Below are 21,081 nucleotides of genomic sequence, written 5' to 3' on the forward strand. Positions count from 1 at the left end.
CAGGACTTCCTTCACCAGAACACATGCTGTCCTGCCCACTCCTTCAGGGCCCTGCGGTCCTGACAGAGCTTTCTCAGATCTCCCCTCTGTCCTTGATTGCAGTCTGATGCAGAAGGGAGGCTCCAGACATCACCTCAAGGGCCACCATGGCGGGCCTTAGTGACCAGTCACTCGCCAAGGTGGACCTGCTTCACCTCTATCCTCTGAGACTGTCCTTCCACTCGAGGGGGATCACACCTAGTTCGTCCTCACTTCCTGAACCTAAGAATCCCTGATTCTGGAAGAGCGGAAAGGAGGGTAGGCAAGGGTCTAACCAAGGCTCTTCCACTTCCATGGTAAGGTTCACCTAGAAATCACGTCTAGGGACTCTGGGCTTGCAGTCACAGATGGCTGAAACGCCATCTATTGAGGGTGGGAAAGGCCCAGAGCACCTCCTCTTCTCGGTGTGCCCACCCGTCTAGCTCTCTGCCCTGGACCAATCTGGAAAATGCCCAAGAGGTACAAAAGGTGCCTCCTGGAAGGTCCATAGTCCCTCCAGCAGCAGGCAAAACTGCCCTGCCCAGTGCCCTTAGGCCGTAGGGCCCCAGCACAGCTTTCTCAGACTGCTCAATCTGGCCTCCTCCAGTCACATTCAGAAGCGAGGCTCTGGACATCACGGGCTCTCCTGGGGCCTCATACCTCGTCACAAACCTAGGAGGACAGGATTCACGTTGATCCCCACAGACCCTCCTTACCCACGAAGGTGCGACACACCTAGCTAGGCCCACGGGGCAATGACACATACGTGACTTGGGTGGCACACGCGTGTCCCGGAATAGAGCGGATTAAGGCTTGCGAGGACCTGAACACCCACCGCCCCTTTCACCTAGGCCCGCCCTCCACGGATGTCCCGGAGGACATCGGAAGTGCCCAGGGACCTCGGAACGGGCCATGGGGAAGTCCCTAAGTCTTTCCCCAAGCACCCGTGTTTCTGGTCCGCGCTTCTCAGTCCCGCGTCCCTCACAAAGCATTCCTAGACTTTCCTCCGGGAACCTGGGCCATGAGGAGCGGAGATGTGGTGTGGAATTCAGGAGCCAGGCATCAACCACCTCAGGGAAGATCCTGGGTCCTAACACCTGGTCACTCACCTAGAGGAATGGCCTCGGGAGGGCGACCCGAAACCCGGCTTCCCCTCGGCAGCGGTCACAGCCAGCTAGTTCTCACTTCCGGTAAGTCGTCGGCCTCTGTGGAAAAGCGTGGGCGCTTGAGCATGCGTGCTCCTGTCCAATGTCTTTAGGCCCGCCCACAACCACGCACAATCACGTACGCACGCAGGCGTGCACGCACGTATACACGCGTGGAGGGGAAATTTCCCTTTAAGGCTCGGGAGGACCTTAAACACCCACACTCGTGTTTTGACTCAGCACAACTGTGGACCTGTGGGCCCGGATGAATGTCTCACTGGCCCAGACATCAGAAAGGGCCGTGTGACAGGTCCCTGGTCCTTTGTGAGCACACATAAAGTCCCGCCCACTCTTCTCAGTCCCTGCTTCCTATCAGAGCTTTCCACACAGCCCTTCCAGGCCTCCTCCACTCCACTGGGGAATTTGGGCTCAGGACGTCATCTCAGAGACTAACCTGGGTTTCAGTAACTACTCACTCACCCAGAGGGACTCAGCTCTCCACAATCCTCAGACTGACTCCCTTACCTCTTTGTCCTCCGTGTGGGCGAGGGAGGGGGCGGCATCCTAGGTTGGCCTCACTATGGGGAGGTGTTCTACCTCTATAGAGAACCATGTCAGCATATGTGAGCCAGGCTGGCGCTGGTCCGTCTTGAGACCGACCCTGCAATGAAGCATACTTGACTTGGAGCTTTCGGTTGTGCGTGCACAAACTGGAAACTCACCTAGAAAGGGCTGAAAGTGCCCGGAACACCTCTGCTCCCTGTTTGCAATGCTCACACATGTGGAAGTAAGGACCTGTGCGGAATGGCGGGAACGCTCAAAGGGTACTGAACGAGCCATGTGGAAGGCCCCGAGTCTCTGCAGGGCATACAAGCGGTCCTGCTCACGCCTCGGGGTCCCTAGCACCTTCACGAAGCTTTCCCAGACATCCCTTCTGAGCCTTGTCCACTCCAGGGTGGAAGTGAGGCCCATGATCACCTCGCGGGCCCTGAAGCCTAGGCACCTGCCTTTAGATGGGAGATGTCCCCCTATAGGCCTTGTGGTGTCACCATTTTCACAGGCTTTCATCCATGTCCGTCAATCCAGCCATTCCCTGGGATGAGTGCCTTTTAGAGGCCCTAAGACCCCAGGCCTTAATGTCCTAATTCTTCAGCTCCTTCCCTCACTCTGCCAGTGTCCCCCAGGCTCCACTTTTATGGGAGCTTTTTAACTACTGTCAACATACAAACAAACGGAAGGAGTGTCCTCAAACTGCCCCTGCCACCGCTACTGCTGCCAACAAGATTGGTCGGATCCATGAGGCGGCTGTTTTCAATTCCAGCCTTTTGCTCCCCACCACGGCTTGTGGTATGGTGGTTCGGTACAGGGCAGATCACACCTCTGGGTCTCTCTTTTTATTAAACTTAAAATCCCTGCAGCTCAAATTTCGTGGCTTTTCCATACACTGTATGTCCCGCTGCCATTTTGACTGAGGTCAGGTGAACTTACCATCATCTTAACTGAGGTCAGATGACTTCACCGACATCTTAACTGAGAGCCAGGTAGATGACCAAGTCCTGTCATCTTTACTGAAGTTTTCCCTGTCTGCTCCCCCAGTGCTGACTCTGTTGCTTGTGTGTTTTGTGCAGTGGCACGCCTTAGGTTGGCCGCACCAAGAACATCCACTTTGCCCAATTCCTGTTCCCTCTGTGTGTATGTTCATACATGTAACTTAGGTGCACCTGTGTTTACCATTAACTGTTATAATTGTCTGTTCATTGCATCTCATTTCAGACTGCAGAAACAGTAAGTCTTATGTTTTATGCTGGCATGTACTTTTAAGTTTCTTACAAAAACACTTCATATTTGATCCAAACCTCATTTAAAATGTAGTAAGATGTTCTCTACTATTGTCAGTTCGGCCGTTAACCTTCTATTGCAAGCAGTTTTCTTTCTTTCTGTCATTTTACAAATGTAAATCTTGCCTGATAAATTAAGAGCCGGTACAGTCAAGCTCAGGCCCGGCTCTCCAGGCAGATTCTATACTGTAGTTCCACCTGATAAACGGCCCACAACTGCTCTGAGATCTGGGAGACATGGCATTTAAATATTTAATTATTAATAAACTTTTCATAACAAAAAGAGACAGGTTGGCTCCTAGCAGCAGCACTCTACTTCCTTCAAAGAAGACAGAAAGCAAATGGGCACAGAACAACGTCCATCCACACTTTGCTTCGACTGCCAAGCGCTGACCACCGAGAAAAACTGCCTTTCATCTGAACTGAGGATCTCCAGACACGAAAAGAATCTCTGGAATCGACAGCCTAGCTGCTCAGGTCAAGGTAGGCTTATCTGCCTACCGATTTCGTAGCCCACAGGATCTTCTGGAGCCTGGCAGGCCCTGCTCTAAACATCAAAAGGCAAATGCGACCTTCAGTGACCACGGAGAATCCTGAGGTCTAGGTGCCAAACAAGTAAGTTCTCTGTCGTATTTTAATCAGTAATTCAAGTAAAATTTCATCCTTCTCAAAGATCTCTGATGCAGTTTGACAGCTGAGAGGTTTTGTCAGTTTAAAAGGACAACCTCACCAAACAAATTTCAGTAAAATACAAATACAAGACCTGCAGGTTATAAAGGTGTGAGCTTTTATAAACACAAGTTATAAACACAAGTTATCAAATTTCTTTCACACGCTGGCTTCCATAGTCGTAACACATTTCATTGTTCAATAATATCTGTCACAGCCATTCTGACATAAATATGCTACTGTTTATACAATGTATATGTCTGAAACTTCTTTTTTCACAAACCCTAAGAATTCTTGTGAGTTCCAGGAAAAAACAGTCAGAAACACCCCCTTCAATTCCCTGGTCCTAATTTTTTTCCCCTAAACTTAACTTTGTCCTCTGTTCTGCCATTACCTGAAGCAGGTGTAAGAGGTCTGTGTTTGTGTGGTGTGTGGTGTGTGTGTGGGTGTGTGTGTATTGTTTGGTGTCTGGGTATGAGTGTGTTTGTGTATGAGTGTGTTTGTGTGGTGTGTGTGTGTGTGTGTGTATTGTTTGGTGTCTGTTTGAGAGTGTGTCTGTGTATGAGTGTGTTTGTGTGGTGTGTGTGTATATTGTTTGGTGTCTGTGTGAGAGTGTGTCTTTGTATGAGTGTGTTTGTGTGGTGTGTGTGTGTGTGTATTGTTTGGTGTCTGTGTGAGAGTGTGTCTGTGTATGAGTGTGTTTGTGTGGTGTGTGTGGTGTGTGTGTGTATTGTTTGGTGTTTGTGTGAGAGTGTGTCTGTGTATGAGTGTGTTTGTGTGGTGTGTGTGTGTGTATTGTTTGATGTCTGTGTGAGAGTGTCTTTGTATGAGTGTGGTGTGTGGTGTGTGGGGTGTGTGTGTGTGAGTGTGTGTGGTGTGTTGATTTAAATGGGATAGCCTCCACCGCCTGGGGATATTGAATACTTCTTTTCTCCTAGATGGCTGCTGTTTGGGTTTGTTTTGGGGTGTGGCACTGCTGCAGGAAATATGTCACTGTGCATGGCTTTGAGGTTTCCAAAGCTTCCTGCCATTTGAAGTGGGTTCTCTCTCCTTTCTGCTTGAGATTCACCATGTAATTTTTTTTTTGTGAGGACAGGGGTGGGGGGAATGATGCTGCCACCTGATTTCCTGGAGGTTCACAGTCCTCCATATTTGTTGCAAAGTGACCTAGAACACTTATTTCCAGCTGGAGAGACAAAGTGCCTTCCTTCCAAATTCTGTCAGGTGAAAAGGTGTCCTTCTCAGACCTGGCCCCTGCCTGATCTTATTATAGTAGAAGGTAGAACGGAGCCTGTCAGCTCTTGTCTTGCCTTGTCCCGGCCCCTTGTCAAAGCCCAGCACCAAGGCCCCTGCACCCTGGAATGGCAGGCAGCATGGTCTTCTGTCGTTGTGTGCATGCTTACTCTGTTTCATGCGTGCAGCTGCAGGGGATGGTGGGGGAACTAGGTGACAGAGATGTAAGTGAACAGTCAGGCAGCCTCCTTCCTGATTTCTACAGAGAACTGGCCTCTTACTAGGGGAGAACGTTTTTCCTATGACACTGTGGTTGCCATGACAATGGGGACAAGCCATTCTTTCCTGGTTACAGATACATTAGCGAAAGATACTCACAGAGTGGAGACGTGGGATCACTAGACAGACACGCGAGGCAAACAGGTAGGTGCCTGCAGCCATCCTGAGTGAATATGAGCTGGGCCCGTGAGTGTGCTGTGGGTACACTCTTTCGTGGGACAGGAAAGGTTCTTTCGTGGGACAGGAAAGGCTCTTTCGTGGGACAGGAAAGGTTCTGGCTATTACTGTTTGACGCGAAGCCCCAAGGACTGGTGCTCAGCCAGCCCTGTCTCTTTGTCCTCGGGTGACACCTCACCGCGTTGGTGCGAGCTTTATCCTTTCAGGGCCTGAAAGGATAAAGCTCGCCAACCTATGTAAATGGCTGCCTTGTCGCTGTTTGGCAATGATTGTCACACGTGCTCTTGACAGAATGGCTGTGTTGGTGCGATGGCACCTTACCCGAGAGAGTTGTAGCTTGTGTTGTCTGAGAGAGAGAAGCTGGAAGGCATTTAAGGAGGAGGTAAACGTGGATGAGGACTGGCAGTTCCCTTGGAGGATAGAAGCCGAGGTCTCCAGATCTCTTGACCTGGAGACCTGACACAAGAAGGGAAGAAATGCCTCCAAAAGACAGCCGCCACTAAAGTGGCCACTAATCGCAGCTAGGCAGACTGAGGCAAAAAAAAAAAAAGTCAGTGCGGTATGAGAGCACCTGAAGAAGGGGCAGCGTCTGTTCCCTCGACGGGTGTTAGTTTGTGCCCGGGTCGGGGTCTTTGCTCTGCTCACAGATGGGTTAAGCAAGCATCAGCTGGGCTGTGTTACAGGGTGTGCAGCTGGGGTTTCCCTCTGACCCAGCAGCCCATCACCGGCGTCTCTCCCTGTATCTCGGCCCCTGCGTGTGAAGAATATGCTCTGTGCCCTTCTCGCACCCTCTCGTCAGACTGGGCCCCGTCTGTTTGTCTCACCACAGGGAGGGGAGCCATCTGGAAGTTCCCATCTGGACAAAACGTGAATGGTCGTCGCACACGGAGACCGTGTGCGAGTTCTTGACAGAAAGCCTCGGGCACGGGGCCAAAGCATGTGTTGAGACAGGGATTTCAGGATTCCATCTTGCACCCTTCTCCGTGCACCTCTGGGGAAGACTTTGCTGCTTTCATCGGAAAGGTAACTGTTGAAGCTAGTGCACTAGAGGTGATGCCTGAATCGATGGAGCCGGATGGCAAAACTGACAATATTTAAGCAGGCTGTAGAAGATGGAGGGCTTTTCTAAGGCATGGCGCAGTAGGCCTGCACAGATGGAATACACACGCCGGGGAGAGCGTGGCCTGATATGGGTGCAGACGCTTTTCTCTGTGACTTAGTTACAGATGCTGCCTGGATGTCCTGGCATGTGGGCTTGAACTCAAACTTGATATTCCCGGGTATGTTTTCTAACTCAGGAAGTGTGTGAGGCTGAGAACATCACGCCTGAGGGAAGCAGAAGCTCGTGCAGGCACCCGTGCCTGGGGTGGAAAGCTTGCATTCTATAACTATAACGCGGGCCTCCGTGATTGCTAAGGGCACCGAGTGAGCGGTGGGCTCTCTCGTGCCCGAGGTGTGGTACCCGCATATGGATGGGGGCATGGTTGCTTGGGCTAGATGGTGCTCAGTCAGCCTTGCTGGTGAGCATGTGCTCGGAAGGTCCAGCAGAGGGCAGCCGGAAGTAACTGAGGTGCCTATGTTTTCCTCCGTGTCCTCAGCAGATAGATACCTGTGGCCTAGGACTCCACGGAGGCTGGATCAGAGCAGGCCAACCCTGTGAGATCACACAGATTTCTCGGAGGAAGAACCACTGCGGGTGATCCCTAAATTGGGCCCCAGATTGCACAGTCCACATTTACTATTGCATCACCCAGCAGGTGTGGCCTGGGCCAGACCTAGACTCCTGCATGTTGAGAGCCACTTTATGCACTGTGAGATCAGATTGGAAGTCGGTAAGAGGGGACACTGTACATTTGAGCAGTGAATAGGGATCTGGTGCTAGAATTACCAACGGGTGTTTATGGATACAGAGGGTGGGAAGGGGAGGGCTGAGGGACTGAAGCGAATATCATTTGCCTCACATATTTCAGTCCGGTCGGGAATTCCCATGGGTAAGGCAAGGCATGGAGTCCCTAAGGGAGAGGTCGGGGTGCCCGCACTCACCGAAGGGGTCGTGGGCTAACAGGAGTCCCCCAAATGACCAGGGTCCTCAGGGAACTGCATCAGGAGCCCCGGTTCCACAGTGCTCTGCAGTGCTGTGCCTGGTGCTGGCCCGGTAATGACAGAAGCCGCCTGCGTCTTGGCAGGAGCAGTGAGCGACTGTGGCTTGTGAGCCCTCCGTGGTTCTTCCGTGTGTGGTCATCGGCACCCTCAGTGGGCCTCTCCTGAGGATCAGACAGATGTGGGCTTTGTTTCCAGAGTGCATGCACGACACGCACGGCATGCTCACTGCTGATAGGAAAGTGCGGGCCCAAGGCAAGAGCAGTCAGGAAAGGAGTAGACCCCTGACACACACCCACTCACGGTGAGCAGAAAGGGACGAGACTCCACTGAGAAGCACGGGGGAGGCCTGTGTGGAGAGGCAGAGAATGGAGGGACATGGACCGGAGAGCTATGCTACAGATGAGATTGGACACCACTTAAGATTCAAAGCATGCCTTCTGGACTTAGGGATGGGCAAGTGACCATCCAGGGCATCAAACAGCCGCTTTGATTTCCTGTCTGTCTAAGACGACCCTGTGGATTAACAGAGGTTGTGGGCAGGAGAGTTCTGTGGCCTGGGATCTGATGGTAGAACAGTGCCCATCACCAGCAGATATGGGTGTGCAGGGCCCATGGACTTGAGGCAGCAGCAGGAGAGTGGGCAATACCAATGGCGACACTTACCCTGTTGCTCTCATCTGACACTACTGAGTCTGCCAATTAGAAAGCATTTCTCCACGGTGAAGTGCTTTCCTTGGGGGGGGTCTCCTTTGTGCCACGCGTTCACTTGATCCAATAGCGAGGTCCAGCATGGAGTTGTGAGCAAGAGGTCAGAACCAAACTATGAGGGGGTGGGGGAAGGGGAGGGAGGCCAGAAGCTATGACAGTGACAGCAACCATCCTTACCTGCCATGTTATGCAAATCGCCATGAAGATTTCTACACACACACACACACACACACACACACACACACACACACACACCCGTTCCTCAACCTGGTATCATACATACTGGTGCAGAAGGCAAGGTGCACTAGGTGTGCACAGGCTTCCTGGGGTGGGGCACAGGGGGGGTTAGCTCCCTAGGAAAGAAAGCGATGAGGCTCCCCCCACCGGGACGGAATCCCAGGGAGCCCCCAAGGCATTAGATGTGCAAGAAAATACACAAGCCAAGTAAAAAAACTCCCCTCTCTGGGAGGAAGTTCACCACCCTAGCCTCAGGGTGGGCGACCATGTGTCACACATCTGCTCTGGATCCTTCCATATCTTCTCAGGCACACACCCTCATCCCTGTGGTATGACAGACTTTAGGCACCCCCTTGCTTTCTCTCTCCTCACCTCACTGAGCTGTGGCTTCAGTATCCACTAAAGGCTAATTCTGTCCTAACGCAGCTCTGCTTCCCTCTCCCACACTTACAGGGCAGGCCCACATCACCCTGAGAGAGGCCCTCAGGTTGAGCTTTTCTACCAGATTCTGGAGGGAGGACAGCACCGCAGGCAGGGGAGCCAGGCCAGACAGAGACGACCAGCAGGGAGCAGTGCCCACCACAACGCAGGGTGTCACCCTGCCCTGATCAGAACAGCCCCAGGGTTCCATCGCCATGGACTCTGCAGAGTATGTGCTCTGTGGCTGGAAGGGCCAGCTGTGGCCTGCAAGGGTGTTGACCAGACCCAGGACCTCGGCCCATAGTAAGAGGAGAGGGGCCTCTTTCCTGGAGGTCCAAATTCTCTCTGTTGGTGAGAAGACCAGAGTGAGGAGCACAGAGGCAAGGCCCCTAACCAAGTCTGAAATTGTAACCATAGCCTCCTTGGCCAGAAAGGAGTCACAGGGTAGTGGCCCGCCAGGGCAGACCAGGGCATACAGAAGAGCCCTCAAGGTGGCCCTGGATGTTCTGGGCAAGGCAACCCGCTTGTATCAAGGAGAAAGGGCAGGTGGCCGAAGAACCAGCGCAGCGGCTCCCAAGGTTCCAAAAGAGGAGACCAGCTCCAGCCCACGCCAGCGCCCGCACCCCCAAGGGCGCAACCAGAAAGGCCAAGGGCTCTCCCACAGGAGTCCTGGGAAGCGAGGCCGCCCAGGACCTGTGTTGATGGGCTCAGGGAATGAGCCTGCAGTGCAAGGGGGGGAAGCCCAGGCCCACGCCGCTGTAGAGTCCCCTTACTCTGAAATGCAAGGGAACACGTTAAGGGGCACCAGAGCGCGGCCAAGTTCCTGCAAGACGCCAGCAGGAAATGCTGGTGATGATCCTGGCAAGAGAAAGTTGAGCACCCGGGCCTCTAGGGAGGGTGCCCGCGCTAACAATGAGCATAGACCTGCCTCTGGGCCACCGAGGAGGCATGCCTCTACCTCGCCCAAAGCTCTCAAGCAGCAAGTACGGTGTGGCGGCCTAGAGATCCGGGCCATTGGAGCCCAAAGGAAGACCACCCTCCCAGAGAACAAGGAGGATCCCGGCCCGCTGACCTCGAGGCCAGACTCAGAGGGGGCATCGGCAGCCTGCGCGCCTCCAGTCCCGAGCCTGCGAAGATCAGTCCGCATTGCTGGCAGAAAAAGGAAGATCCATGTGCTGTGTGCACATTGCGGGCTCTCGGGACTGGAAACTCGAGTGCACTCGAAGGTGACTAAGGCCCCGGTCAAGAGGAGAGCCCCTGGAGTTCAGGAAGACTGCCAAGCCACCAGTGTGGCTTCTGCCCAGGAGACGAATACCATCGAACGAGGGATGCTGGTCTGGTTCAAATTCCAGGACCATCCTTTCTGGCCGGCGGTGGTCAAGAGTGTCAGCAAGAACGACAAGACGGCCAGGGTGCTGCTGATCGAGGGCAACATGCAGTTTGAGCGCAAGGGTGTCCGCGTCCCTCTCCGCAAGCTGAAGCTCCTGGACTGTGGGGAGAGATTCTCCCTCCTGCGGAGAGCCAGCAAAGTGTACGGCCAGGGCATCAACTGGTGCCTCTCGGTGATCGACCGCTACAGAGAGGACCTTGCCTGTGGCTCCTTCCGGGGCTCCTTTATGGACTACTACACCGCCCAAGCCAGTTACCCGCTGAGGAGAGCCATTCAAGAGGGCGACCTGCGCATTGATTTCCCCAAGGTGAGCTATGCCGACTTGGAAGACTGGGAGGAGGAGACCGCCCCCGGTGGGAAGAGGCCACGCAAGAAACTCCTGCCTGACCGCATGAGAGCCGCATGGGACAGAGCCAACCAGAAGCTCGTAGACTTCATCGTGAAGAGAAAGGGGGCCGACCAGCACCTGCTGGACATCGTGAAGGGCAGGAAACCGTCCCGGTGGCTGGACGACCTCTGGAAGTCAAAGAGGGAAGTCTTCTGCATTGAGACCTACCTGGAGGATGAAGACCAGTTGCACCTCGTGGGCAGACATTTGCAAGAAATATCCAAGGAGGCAGACCAGGCCCTGCTCTCGCTGGCAAGAGGAGACCAAGTCCGGCTCACCATGGAGGTTCTTCTTCCAGAGGCAATCATCTGCTCCATCGCTGCCCTGGATGAGCTCAGCTACAAGGAGGCAGAAGAGAAGTACCTGCGTGGCCCACCTGTGCACTATCGTGAAAAAGAGCTCTTTGAGAAGACCATCCTAAAGGCGGCCCGGAAGAGGTCAGCAGCCAGGATTGGGGCTGGCAGGGACCCTCCTGGGCCCACTCCTTAGAAGGGAGCTTCCTCCTTTCTGCCATCACCCCCTGCAGCTCCACCTCCAAAAGAGAACCATCTGGGAGACTGTGGGGCTTGCTATGACCGCTCCTCACTGCATACGTATTTCTCCACACACAGACCCCACCCCTACCCCCCTACCCCCGAAATAAACGTTCACAAACATGCTTGACGTTGCAGATTGTCTACATGGATTCGGCAATTCCTGTTAGCTTCAGGCCGGGCCTAGCCCTCTGTGGCCTGTGCCCAAGCGTGGAGAAGTCCCGTGGGGTCTCCTCTCTGGACCGTCACCAGCTATGGGTGGAGTATTAGCTAGCTATGCGCAGACTTGCCCTCTCTGCACGGACCCCACGCACCCAGACAGCACACCAGGTTCCTGATGACACTGTGTCTCTCTGTGTGTCTCTGACTCTTCCCCATACTCCCTGTCCTCTCTAGGGTGCCTTGGAAGGGGCAGGTCCCATTGCTTTCTCCATTACCTCCCTCTTTGCTCACTCACGTTGAAGGAGAGGAACACATGTGTGCTTTGAGGCTGTGCTTTGAAGCCAAAGAAGGGGTTGGAAATGTTGTGACCCTAGGGATAGCCTGATTTCAAAGGACACCCCCTCCCTCTTTGTGTGTGTGTGTGTCTCTGCATGTCTCTCTCTCTCTCTCTCTCTCTCTCTCTCTCTCTCTCTCTCTCTCTATCTCTCTGTTTGTGAGCACGCTTGCACGCGTGCATGTTTGTGAGTGTGTGTGTGTGCTCTCCTTTTGATCCTCCTGTCTCTGTCTCCCTGGTGCTGAGATTAAACAAACCTGTCCACGTACCTTTTTGTCAAATGAGTACTGGATGATGAAGTCGGGTTTTCACCTCATGCAGAAAGCACTTTCCATTCTCAGCCATATTCCCATCCCCGGAGACTTCTTACTGTAAATGAGACATTTGCTACTTGTGGGCTGACTTTTTGCAGAAAACATCAGTATCCCAGCTTTTCTCACATTTCAGAGATCAGAGACTTCTGCTATTTGCAGGAAAGGAGGGGACCTGTCATCCCTTGGAGTCACTGACATCTGTGATGTACTGATGAGGGGCAGCCCTGCCATACCTCCCTGAAGCTCCTGTTTTCTTGTCTGGAATCACAGTCCATGACATATTTTTTGTGACTGTGCACCGAATTGGTGCCTCAGTGGGCTCTCAAGTGCAACCTTACACAAGCCCGGTCTTCTTTCCCAGTCTCTGTTCTTGTCTGAATCTCTGTGAAATGTTCTTGTGTCCTCCAGCCTGTGCCTCTAGATTCACAGTACTGTTTGCCTTGTACGGGAGAATGCTCAGCATTAGTCCTTGCTGCTAATTCCTGGATTTCCTTTCTGCACACAGTGGGCTCTTACCCAGGTTAAGAAGATCACACATAGTGTGCGTGCTTGTATTTTCAGTAGTGGGACTGCAAAGATAAGAACCCTGGTGCTTGCTGACCAGCCAGTATGGCTGGATTTGCAAGTACTGTGTTCTATGAGGAGACCCTGTCTAAAAAACTAACATGAAGAATAGATGAGGCAGACACGTCTTGTCAGCTTCTGGATTCCACACTCAGAAGGTCACAACAATGAACATGTACAGAAGATTTTTAAATGGACCCACATTTTCCCTCTGTGTTATGAGCTGTTTCTCTGTAAAAGCCATCAACAGTGTAACTCAATCCTTCTTACCTTTAAGAATGGAAAAATCTCTAGACCTCCCTTCTTTCTGCTTTTGACTCCATCTAGAGGAGGAAATAACAATTTCAATGTGTTAATTTCTTTTCTAAGGGAAGATCATGTCTAAGGCCATTGTGTTCTACTTAGCCATGCACATGGCAGTGCAATGCTCAGAGCCTGCATGTCAGAAATATTCTTACCTGCATATTCAGCCTCTCCTCTGACTTTAACTGCCACTGCCCCTGTACGTTAAGTTCTGAGAACAAAACCCTGTCTCCTCACCTACCATTCATGGGGCTATATGTCCTAGTAACGCCGTTTTCCTTGCCTACACCATCCTCTTCCAGAGGTAGAAGCCAATTATTTTTTTCATACCTTGCAAGTTAACTTGGTCTTATTTTTACTGCTCACTTTGTATACCAGCCATGGGACAAGAGAACATATGAACATAACTGACTCTCCACACCCTCTTTTTCTCAACTCCTGAAGATTTTTCCAGATTTGCAGTGTCTGTCACTTACCATTTTGGTCCCATTTTCACTTCCTATTATGAACAACTGATGCTAAGAATCTTGCCCTCTGACTACCCCTTCTCTCCTTTCTATACACATTTGATTTCCAGATAGTTTCTAAGTCCCACCAAATCTTTCACCAGTCCCTTTTTCACACCACTGTGATCAGATTCCAACAAAACCATTTGGCTAGTTTTTTAGATATATCCCCAATCATATCAAGTCACTCACTCCTTGGAACTGACCATTAAGTTCTTACTGCCTTCTGATCCACTTACCCCTTCGTGGTCTCCTCTCTGCAAACTTACCACGCTCTTTTCTTCGCCTCATCTCAGCAGATAATTTCAATGTATGCTGCTATCATCCACCTCCAGGAAGTAGGAGCCTCTTTTGACTCCCATTTTCCACTCATCACTCGCTGGGTCTCCCTTGAATACAAATTTTTCTTGGAAGAAATTTTTAAACCCATTGTATTAAAAATTCCATATATACCCACCACTTTGTAGGCTGTTTCTCAAATTATCAATGACCCTTCTGTCATTAAATTCAATATTATTTCACAGGTCTCAGCTCCCAAACTCTTCAGCTGACAGCAAATGCAACCAATCATTCTTACTTTTCTCAAACTGCCTTCACCTGGCTTCAGGGACAATCCCTCCTCTAGATTTTCTGTCTACCTCAAACTGTCCCTTTTCATGCTCCTAACCTTGAAATATGAACTTAACCTGGCTTCTGTTCCCAGCTACATTCAGACACAGTGTTGCAGAACCTGGAGCCTCAACATTACCTGGTAACTTTGTGGGAAAGCAAAATCTTTACTGAAACAATCCTCGGTGGTGATGCCCAGCAGCTTAAATTTTCACAATCCCTTTTGTCTTTCTGATGGACTATCAGATTTAGTAATTTTTGTACTAGACCATCTTAGTCAATTTCTTGGCTGTAGATACAGTCACTTGCAATTGCACTTGGCTGCCAGCAATAGCAAACTCATGAATAAAGCTTCTTTAACTATTCCACATAAAGACCGCCTAACTTTTCTGTGCCTCATCATAACATCCAATTCTGTTCTTGTTAAGACATTCAATACCACTGAAATTGGAGTTGCTATAAATTTCCTGTTGTTTATTTATTGTCCCTTGTTCATCAGAGCAGAGGCATTTACTCCTTCATCTGCATGTTGGAGACCTAGCAGAAACACAGTCAACAAGTGCTGCCCGGTGGAATGTCTAATTTAATTGTGTACACAATAGTTACATCTCCATTGTCCCAATTCTCTCTTGGCTGAGGGAATCAAAAATGTGGGGCTGCCTCTTACCTAAAGCAATTTGACTTTTTTTTTTTTTTAGCATCCATCTCATTCACAGTAGCTCTACAGGCCAGTCACATTCTTATATCACTCATCAAATGGTTGGAACTTTACCTCCTGCATGATGCTGCTACCCTGCCACTCCTCAGCCTGCCCTCACTGTTTCTCTAACTCACAATCCGAAATGATGCACCTGGAAGTCCCTACTTACCAGGAACCGTATGGAAGCATGGACAATTTTCAGTTGAGTTCAACCAGGCTCCAAAGAGTCTTCACACTAGATCTAGCCATCAAGGAAGTTGACCCACATCTGGTACGATGTGATCAGGGATGGCTAGGGGCGGCAGAACCGAGGCAGGGACTAAAACAACACAAATAAAGAATCAGTTCTTAGACACCACAAATCTGTTTTCTAATGAAATTAGATTAGAAACTCTAATTTCTATATGTTAATATTCAGTGGCAAGCCTAGGACTCATGAGGAATAGAATATGGCTCTGGAGACCTCAGACCTCAGAGCCTCAGACACAGAGAAGCAGCAGCTAACAACATCCCACACTCCAAATAACCTAGGGGCTTGCCAATGCACTGTAGGTGGAGGCTGGGAAGAACTTAGCTCAATAGATCTCAACTTCTTTTCAGAAGGAATGGGGGATATTTTACTGAGGAGAATACAAGGGATAGAATAAAGATGCAGAGTGATGAGAATAGTGTCAGAGAAAGAACATCTTCATGACAGAGAAGGGACAACTACTTAGGAAACACATATCAAGCTATCAGTATGGCTGAGTTCTCAACGTCAACGGAAGAGGGCGCTCTACATATGTAAACAGAGACAATCAGCCTATGCTGTGCTTCTCCAAGAGCAGGAAAACAAATTTCATTTCACATGGAAATGAACTAACAGGAGATGATCAAAGGTAAATATCATGCAACGCACTAACAGAGAAGAGGAATAAGAGCAGAATAACACCCTCATAGACTCCTCATTTTAAACCACGGTAAAGTCATTAAGAGAATAACCTAAATTGTGTGAGGTTAATCTCACACATAATCTCAGATATTCTGGAGGCTCAGTCAAGAGAACCACAAAATTCGGGCTGGTGGGAGAGATCATCAAGAGCTTTAAGCAGAAGGGATTCCTCATGATAGCTATAAAGTTTCTTTGGGCTTTTAATGAGCACCAGAAGCAACACTACATTGACCTGAAAGACTGTCCTTTCTTCCTGGGGCTGGTGAGGTACATGAATTCAGGGCCTCTGATAGCTATGGGAGGGCTTCAGTGTGGTAAAGACAGGCCGCATGATGCTGAGAGAGATCAATCCAGCTGATTCTGAGACAGGTACCATTCAAGGGGATTTCTACATTCAAGCTGGCAACAATTCAGTGACAAGTGCTGGGAAAGAGACAAGTGTACGGTTTAAGCCTGAAGAACTGATTGGCAAGTCTTGTGCCCATGGCAAAGACTATAAGTAGAGGTGGATAAACCAGACCCTTTCCTCCATTATAAATGGATCGCTGGACAGAGCTCTTCACTCCACTGGCCAGATGAAATATCTTTTCTAAAGAAAAAGCATAGTCATCATTGAAGCCTTTGGAAATGTTTGGGAAGAATCCCCTCTGAAGCATTAATTATCTTAGGAAGAAAAGGGGGTGTTGACAATAGCTATATACCAAAATATTAGTTATTTTGTGTTGCACCAACAGGAGAAACACCATGAAGACAGAACCTAAGGGAGACTTTGTGATGAGTGAGCTGCAAAAAGATGGAGGAAGAAAATACATAGAACAGAGGATGGTAGGGACAAAGGAAGGAACAGTGAAGCAGTCTTGACTGAAGGGAGACTGAAAAGGAAAAAGCTATAAAACAAAATGATGTTGTCATTCTTAGCTTTCAAGAGACTGAGCTACTGAGATCCTCCAACCTGGCTAATCTGTGTTCTTTGGGAGAAGAAAAAGAAAAGGAAATAGTAGACAGTGGGGAGAGAATAACAATTCCTAAGGAAAGTAGAACTAAAATTGTCAGGGGAAATAAGATGATTGGTAAGAAAGGGCTACATATGGAGCTCAGAGGTAGAGCAGTTGCCTACCATGCTCCAAAGGCTCTGGATTAAATTATTGGTACCAAGGGAGGAGAATCCAATTCATGAACGAGCAACACAAATCAGAATTATAAAATCACATGAATGGAATAATTGATTTATAAAGTGAATTTATAGGTGAAATTTAAGAATTTTTATTTCATAAAATAAGATTGAATTTAAAAGACCCATAACTGATTAAACACAACACATAATGACTCAAAAGAAAGGAATCTGGAGAGATGGCTCAGTGGCTAAGAGCATGTGTTACTCTTGCAGAAGATGCAGGATTAATTTCTAGCACCCACATGGCAGCTCAAAAGCATCTGTAACTCTAGTTCTGAGGGATCCAACATCATCTTCTGGCCTCCATAGGCATCAGGCATGCACACAAGGAAACACCTATACACATACTTTCTAAAAACTGAAACAGATGAAGAAACCAGATTGTATGTAAAACAAAATGACAAAGAGAGGAAGAAGACTTGAACGAGATGACAAAAACAGTAGACAAAAAAAAATCTATGCTTCACATAATATATATTCCCAAGATTAAAAGTAAAGTAAATGCAAAGGACAAACACGAAAATGTTTAATTCAGTGAAGTTCCCCGAGGGGTTCAAAATCACAAAAGAAAGAGAACACCATGTACCTGAGAGAACTAGCGCAGACCAAGCAAAAGCAAACTGTATTATAGGGAAATTATTGAACTTTAAAGAAAACAAGTCTGGCTATGTAGCCAAAAAGGGTAAGTGTATAATGGAAAGAAAATTAAAAGCAATGCTCTCTGACAGAATGGAATTTAAGAAAAAAAGGAAGAAGGGAATTGTAATGGTATAGTATTTGTGTTTTAATAAACAAATCTTTCCTGAAGACCAAAGGCAAAGGTATTGCCACTAGAGGTCAGAGAATGGTGATACAAGCCTTTGATCCCAGGATTTGGGAGACAGAAACAAATGGATCTCTGTGAGTTGAAGGCCACCCTGGGCTACACAAGATCAGAGCAGAAACAAATCCAGGTCGTGGTGCACTACACTTTAATCCCAGTCCTAAGGAGTCATACACTTTTAATCACAATACTAGAGGGAATATAAAATGGGAGGAGAGAGAGGATTAAGCCGCTTAGTTTTGTGGTTGCCCAGTCTTGGTAGAAAGCCACTTTCTCTAGTGGCTTGGCTGCTTTTCTCTTCAGATTGAACCCCAATTTCCATCTCTGGGTTTTTATTATACATGATACAGAGAATCATAGCAAAGGCTTTAAATCCAGGCAAGTTCATCTTCAAAGTGTGAATTCAGCAAAGCCTCACGGACATGCAACAACTTGCAGAATGATGTTAGCATGACACTTCTTAGGAATCTGTACAAGAATAAGCTTCAACTGAATGAAATGACTGGATGGAGATTGGGAAATTAATTGTACCTTGAATCAAGAAGTTCCAGGCTAACAAGAAAGTTTATAGTACACACCTTAGAGTAGCTCTATACAGCAAAAAGATCAAGGAATTACCAGGCATGCAAACACTATTCACACCATCCTTTAACACTGTAATGGAAGGCTATCTTTGTTATTTTTATTATTGTTGCAAATTTTATGTTAGTTATATTTTAATTGTCACATGTATTTAAAGTATATAAAGTTACTCTGTAGTCTTGAATGTGAATTGGAATCGTCTCTGTAGTCTATAAAACTGCTTAATCTTTCACAGTATGCATGTGATTCCTAAAACTGAACATTACAGAAGTCTATAACAAGTGATGAACACAGAAGTAGGGAGACTCTGGAACACTCAGATTGTTCTAGAAATTATATTACCCACTTAAAAAATGTTTTTGAAAGAAGGTTTAGCAACAGTTCCCTGAGAAAAATAAAACATCTTGTCATCCCACAGGACAAAAAAAGCTCCAAAATGGCCTGCTTCTTTTCTTCTTAGATTTATCTATTTTGTGAATATGAGTGTTTTCCCTTCGTGTGTGTGTGTGTGCATGCACATGTGTGTGTGTGTGTGTGTGTGTGTGTGTGTGTGTGTGTGTGGTACCTTTAGAGGTCAGGAAAGGGAATTGAATCCTCTAAAACTGGAGTTACAGTTAAGCCACAATGTGGCTGCTGGGAACTAAACTCAGGTCCTCTGCAAGAGTACCAATACTCTGTTTATGCTATCTCTCTATCTCCCAACAATAGCTAAGTTTTGTTCTGAAGTCTTGGAAAATAACCTAAAGGAGTTTCCTCATATATTGTAGTAGGAGACCACTTGTTGATTCCTGGCCACCCGGCTAGCTTAGCCCTGAAATAATCACACAGAAACTGTATTAATTAAATCACTGCTTGGCCTATTTGCTCTAGCTTCTTATTGGCTAACTCTTTCTTACATATTAATTTAACCCATCTCCATTAATCTGTGTATTGCCACGTGGCAGTGGCTTACCGGCAAAGTTTCGGCACGTCTGACTCTGATGGAGGCTCCATCACTTCTCTCTGACTCTGCCCTTCTTCCTCCCAGCACACAGCCTAGCTTTTCCTGCCTAGTTCTGTTCTTCCCTGCCATAGGCTCAAAGCAGTTCTTTATTCATTAACCAATGAAAGCAACACACAGAAGAACCTCCCACACCAATGCATGATCCATTTCAGTTAAATAAGAATTGCAATGTCATTAATTAAATATATAGATGCATGTAAATCTTCAAGTTCAAAATAGTAAAACTGTAGCACAAATAATAAAAACCCAGAGACACAGATTTGGGTTTAACCTGAAGACCAGAAAAGCAAACCTGTCAACCAGTGGCTCTTACTTCTACCTCAGTCTGAAATAGTGATCCTGCCTCCACAAATCCTCAGAGTGAGACTGATCTGAGAGCTATCTCCTCCTGTTTTATATTCTTCTCTAGTGCTGGGATTAAGGGCATGCACCACTGTTGCCCAGCTTCTGTGGCAAACTAGTGTGGCTTCTGGGTTTAAAGGTGTGTGTCACCACTGCCTGGTCTGTGGACCAGTAGGCCTGTTTTACTTTCTGATCTTCAGGCAAGCTTTATTTTTTAAAATACAAATGAAATGTCACTACAAAAAAAAATGAACCTTTGGAAGTTACTAGATGATAGAAATCTACACATTGTTTGGAAAATTAGCAAATAAATGAAAAAATCTAACTTGTAGCAATTTCTGACACTTTGGACTGTCATAACAAAATACCATTGAATCAGATGGCCTGGAAACAACAGGAATGTATTCTTCACAGCCTGGAGACTTGAGACGGCCAAAATCAAGGTTTCAGTAGATCTCAAGAGTGGTGCCAGTCTGCTTTCTCATAGATGACACCATATACCTATGGCCTCATGAGGTAAGGTTTGCCCTTCAGAATCTCATTTATGAGGGTTCCATCTTCAGAAGCTCCTCACTTTTTAAGACCACAGCCTCTAACACTATAACATAAGTAACTAGATTACAACAAATAGTGAGTGGAGGGGCTGCAAATATTCAGAGCATAGCAGAGCCCTTTGCCGTGCAAACTGTATATGGCCCAGAGCCTTTCTATAGACGTAGTTCACCCACTAAGCGAAGGTCACTTTGAATTACTATTATTGACCAGACTTTTGTCTTTGTGACAAAATGCCAGAGATAAACAACAAAGGGTGGTTGTGGTTCAGAGTTTAATTTCTTGGTTCTGTTATTGTTGGGCCTGTAGTGATGAGGAAACATCATGAAGGCAGGAGTGTTTGGCATGGGAGGCTGCTCACCTCAAGGCAGAGAGGAAGCAGAGAGAGTGGAAGATAATAGGGACCAGGTTTAACTTCCAAAGGCATGCCCTCAGTCTCAGTCTTCCTCCAGCTCTTCTCCACTTCTCAAAATGGGGCTACTACCTAGAGACCAAACATTCCCCATATGAACCTATGGGGGTGTTTCACTTTCAAACCATAACAATTATCACCAGAAAAGTAGGCATCTGAGCATTAAGAATAATGGATGAGTCAGGCTTCTTGCACATACCTGTAATCTCGATTCTTGTGAGGCAGAGGCAGGAGGAACAGAAGTTCAAGATCAGTCCTAGCATGGCAAATGTGTCACAAAATGGCTGATTTGTGTTATTCTTTGGTGTTATTAAGTTGTATATTTTGTGTTGTTTTATGTGTTGTATTATTATATTACTTAAATATATGTTAAGGGAAAAAAGAGGAAGAGTTAGGAGATTCTGAGGAGTTTTGCGATGAAGGGAAGAGATAAAGAAAACAGTGACTCAAAAGGGACGTGAAATTTAAAACACAGAGTTTTATTTAACGCAAGTTGAGTGTGAGATGGTTGTTTCCAGAAGTTAGGAAGAGCAAGGAAGAAGGCAGGGTGGGAAAGGCTGATCAGTAGCTAGCGTTAGCAAGAAGCTTTGGTGTACTACTGCACAGGAAGGTAACTGTAGATAACAATAACG

General features: G+C 47.9%; 1 protein-coding gene across 1 annotated transcript; it reads left to right on the forward strand.

Annotated features, from left to right (window-relative positions):
* Window positions 1-9,042: 9,042 nt before the first annotated feature.
* On the forward strand, window positions 9,043-11,164 carry LOC142841158 (putative PWWP domain-containing DNA repair factor 4). The gene has a single exon (XM_075957905.1). The coding sequence runs from the start codon at window positions 9,043-9,045 to the stop codon at window positions 11,092-11,094; it is 2,052 nt and encodes a 683-aa protein (XP_075814020.1). The 3' UTR covers window positions 11,095-11,164.
* Window positions 11,165-21,081: the final 9,917 nt, after the last annotated feature.

This window comes from Microtus pennsylvanicus, chromosome X (genome assembly GCF_037038515.1).
Source record: "Microtus pennsylvanicus isolate mMicPen1 chromosome X, mMicPen1.hap1, whole genome shotgun sequence".
NCBI classification, from domain to species: Eukaryota; Metazoa; Chordata; class Mammalia; order Rodentia; family Cricetidae; genus Microtus; species Microtus pennsylvanicus.

Bases quoted from the DNA above. Each gene is read 5' to 3' on its own strand.
- LOC142841158 (XM_075957905.1), top strand. From the start codon at position 9,043: ATGGACTCTGCAGAGTATGTGCTCTGTGGCTGGAAGGGCCAGCTGTGG.